Below are 2500 nucleotides of genomic sequence, written 5' to 3' on the forward strand. Positions count from 1 at the left end.
CGCTGCCTGCCTGTGGCCTTCTTCCTGGAGGGCCGCATGAAGGAGTTCAAGGACTCGCTCCCCCTGCTGGTGGACCTGAAGGACGAGGCCCTCAGAGAAAGGTCAGGGGTCGCAGGTTAAAGGTCAGGGGTCACACGTTGAAACCCTTTTCACCAGTCAGGACTGGTTCCGTAAGTGCCATACAACAGATAAACACGTTTCTGTCAAATGACCCAAAACTCTTGACATGCTGTTTTATTCAACTCTCTCAGAATAACCTTCTTAATGTGTGGGTGTGCATGTGCTTGTGTGTGTGTGTGTGTGTGTGTGTATCCGTGTGTGTGTGTTCAGGCACTGGAAGGAGCTGATGGAGAGGACAGGCACCAGCTTTGAGATGAACCTGGAGACGTTCACTCTGGAGAACATGTTCGCCATGGAGCTGCACAAGTACGGCAGCGTCATCGGCGACATCGTCACCTCCGCCGTCAAGGAGCTCAGCATCGAGAAGGTTGGGATGCTGGGCCTGTTCTTACAGCTGTACTCAGCAAGAATTAATATTTATTGGGAATGGTGGCATGGAATAAAATTAACTTTTTCACTCACTGGCCAAAGTTGCTTGTGGAATCTGAAAATCACCAGGTATTTTCAACATTTTACCAGCCACATTACCTTTTGCAATATAGCACAACCTGGTTGCTTATGTGCCAAAGTGACTGTTGGAAAAGAAAATGGTTCTTTGCTTTCTATAAATTCTGTTCCTGCCGCATCCAAAACAACTTTAAATAACGGATTTGAGTCAGTGGAGTGCTCTAAATGTTCCACAGTCAGGCTGTTTTTGAAACAGCGTTCCGTAGCCAATTCCCGTGTGTAACCGGCCCGTGTCTCTGCGCATTGTCATCGGCGCAGGGGGTGAAGGAGGTGGTGGAGACCTGGGAGAGCATGCGCTTCAGCGTGCAGCGCTACTTCAAGGGCACGCAGGAGCGCGGCTGCATCCTGGGCGCCGTGGACGAGATCCTGCAGAGCCTGGACGACAACGCCATGAACCTGCAGAGCATGGCGGGCAGCCGCTTCGTCGGGCCCTTCCTCTCCACCGTGCAGCAGTGGGAGAAGAGCCTGTCGCTCATCAGCGAGGTCATCGAGGTGTGTGCTCCGCCCACTCTCCCCCCCCGGGGTCAGAGGTCACGGCCGGGGCCTGTCTCACTGGGTCCTCAGCGCTCCTAAACTGGCCAGTCCCAAAACATTGTTATCTAATAATGTGCTTGATATAGCAGAGAACAGGGTTCGTGTTTCTGGAAAAACGTGAACTCACCTGTGAATCTCACCTGTGCGCCTGTCCCTCAGGTGTGGATGCTGGTGCAGCGGAAGTGGATGTACCTGGAGAGCATCTTCATCGGAGGAGACATCCGCTCCCAGCTCCCCGAGGAAGCCCAGAAGTTTGACAACATCGACAAAATGTTCAAGAAGGTTCTGCAGACTACCTCTTTTCCATACAACGCATATAACGTGATATTTAACATCCGTCAGGGATTAACAACAGTTAGGGATTTCATTGAGCTGCTAATTCATAGAGTCTGTTGTGCTAAATTAGGGTTGTAATGAAAACCTGCTGTATGGTAGATCTCCAGGCACAGGGCTGGGAATGTGAATGAGAGTGTGATGTGAATGGGAATGTGGATTGGAATGGGAATGTGGATGGGAATGGGAATGTGGATGGGAATGGGAATATGGGTGGGAATGGGAATTGACTATGTGAATGTGTCCGTGTGCGTTTTGCGCCGGCGCTCAGATCATGATGGACACGGTGAAGGACCCGGTGATTAAGAAGTGCTGCCTGGTGCCCAACCGGCTGACGGACCTGCAGGGCCTGAGCGACGGGCTGGAGCGCTGCCAGAAGAGCCTGAACGACTACCTGGACTCCAAGCGCAACGCCTTCCCCCGCTTCTTCTTCATCTCCGACGACGAGCTGCTCAGCATTCTGGGGAGCAGCGACCCCTCCTGCGTCCAGGAGCACATGATCAAGGTGGGCGCGCCTGCATCGCCACGGCGACGTCCTCACCTGGAGTCCTCCTGTGGGGCAGTGAATGGTCTTTAACATAAAAATAGTTTAGTTTTTTCATTTTATTTTCTAATCTAGACCCATATTCATAAGACACATCATGAAGCACTTTTTATACTGCTTTTCTTGAGATTAAGAAAAAGCACTATATAAATACAATCCATTATTGCTGCTCTCACGTGGTACAGTGACAGATAAAGTTACAGTTTATAAGCAGTGCTTTCTCTCTAAGTTACAATTTATAAGCAGACGTTTCTCTTAGTTACAGTTTATAAGAAGTTTCTCTTTCTCTCTCTCTCTCTCTCTCTCTCGGCGCAGATGTACGATAACATCGCATCGCTGCAGTTTGAGGAGGGGCCTAACGGGGAGACCCTGGCCACGGCACTGGTCTCCGCGGAGGGGGAGACCATGGTGCTGAGGGAGGCCGTCCACGCCGACGGCCGCGTGGAGGACTGGATGACCGGC

The 2500-nt window shown here is 51.4% G+C and overlaps 1 protein-coding gene across 1 annotated transcript in view; it reads left to right on the top strand.

Moving 5' to 3' along the window:
- Positions 1-2500, top strand: part of dnah10 (dynein axonemal heavy chain 10) — a 43405-nt gene that overhangs the window by 14292 nt on the left and 26613 nt on the right. The window contains exons 25-30 of the mRNA XM_064352680.1: positions 1-101; positions 331-487; positions 886-1119; positions 1321-1443; positions 1766-1999; positions 2354-2500. The exon at positions 1-101 is cut by the window's left edge and continues 111 nt beyond it; the exon at positions 2354-2500 is cut by the window's right edge and continues 77 nt beyond it. Coding sequence (XP_064208750.1) covers positions 1-101; positions 331-487; positions 886-1119; positions 1321-1443; positions 1766-1999; positions 2354-2500 — 996 coding nt within the window. The remainder of the gene's footprint in view (positions 102-330; positions 488-885; positions 1120-1320; positions 1444-1765; positions 2000-2353) is intronic.

This window comes from Anguilla rostrata, chromosome 9 (genome assembly GCF_018555375.3).
Source record: "Anguilla rostrata isolate EN2019 chromosome 9, ASM1855537v3, whole genome shotgun sequence".
NCBI lineage: Eukaryota > Metazoa > Chordata > Actinopteri > Anguilliformes > Anguillidae > Anguilla > Anguilla rostrata.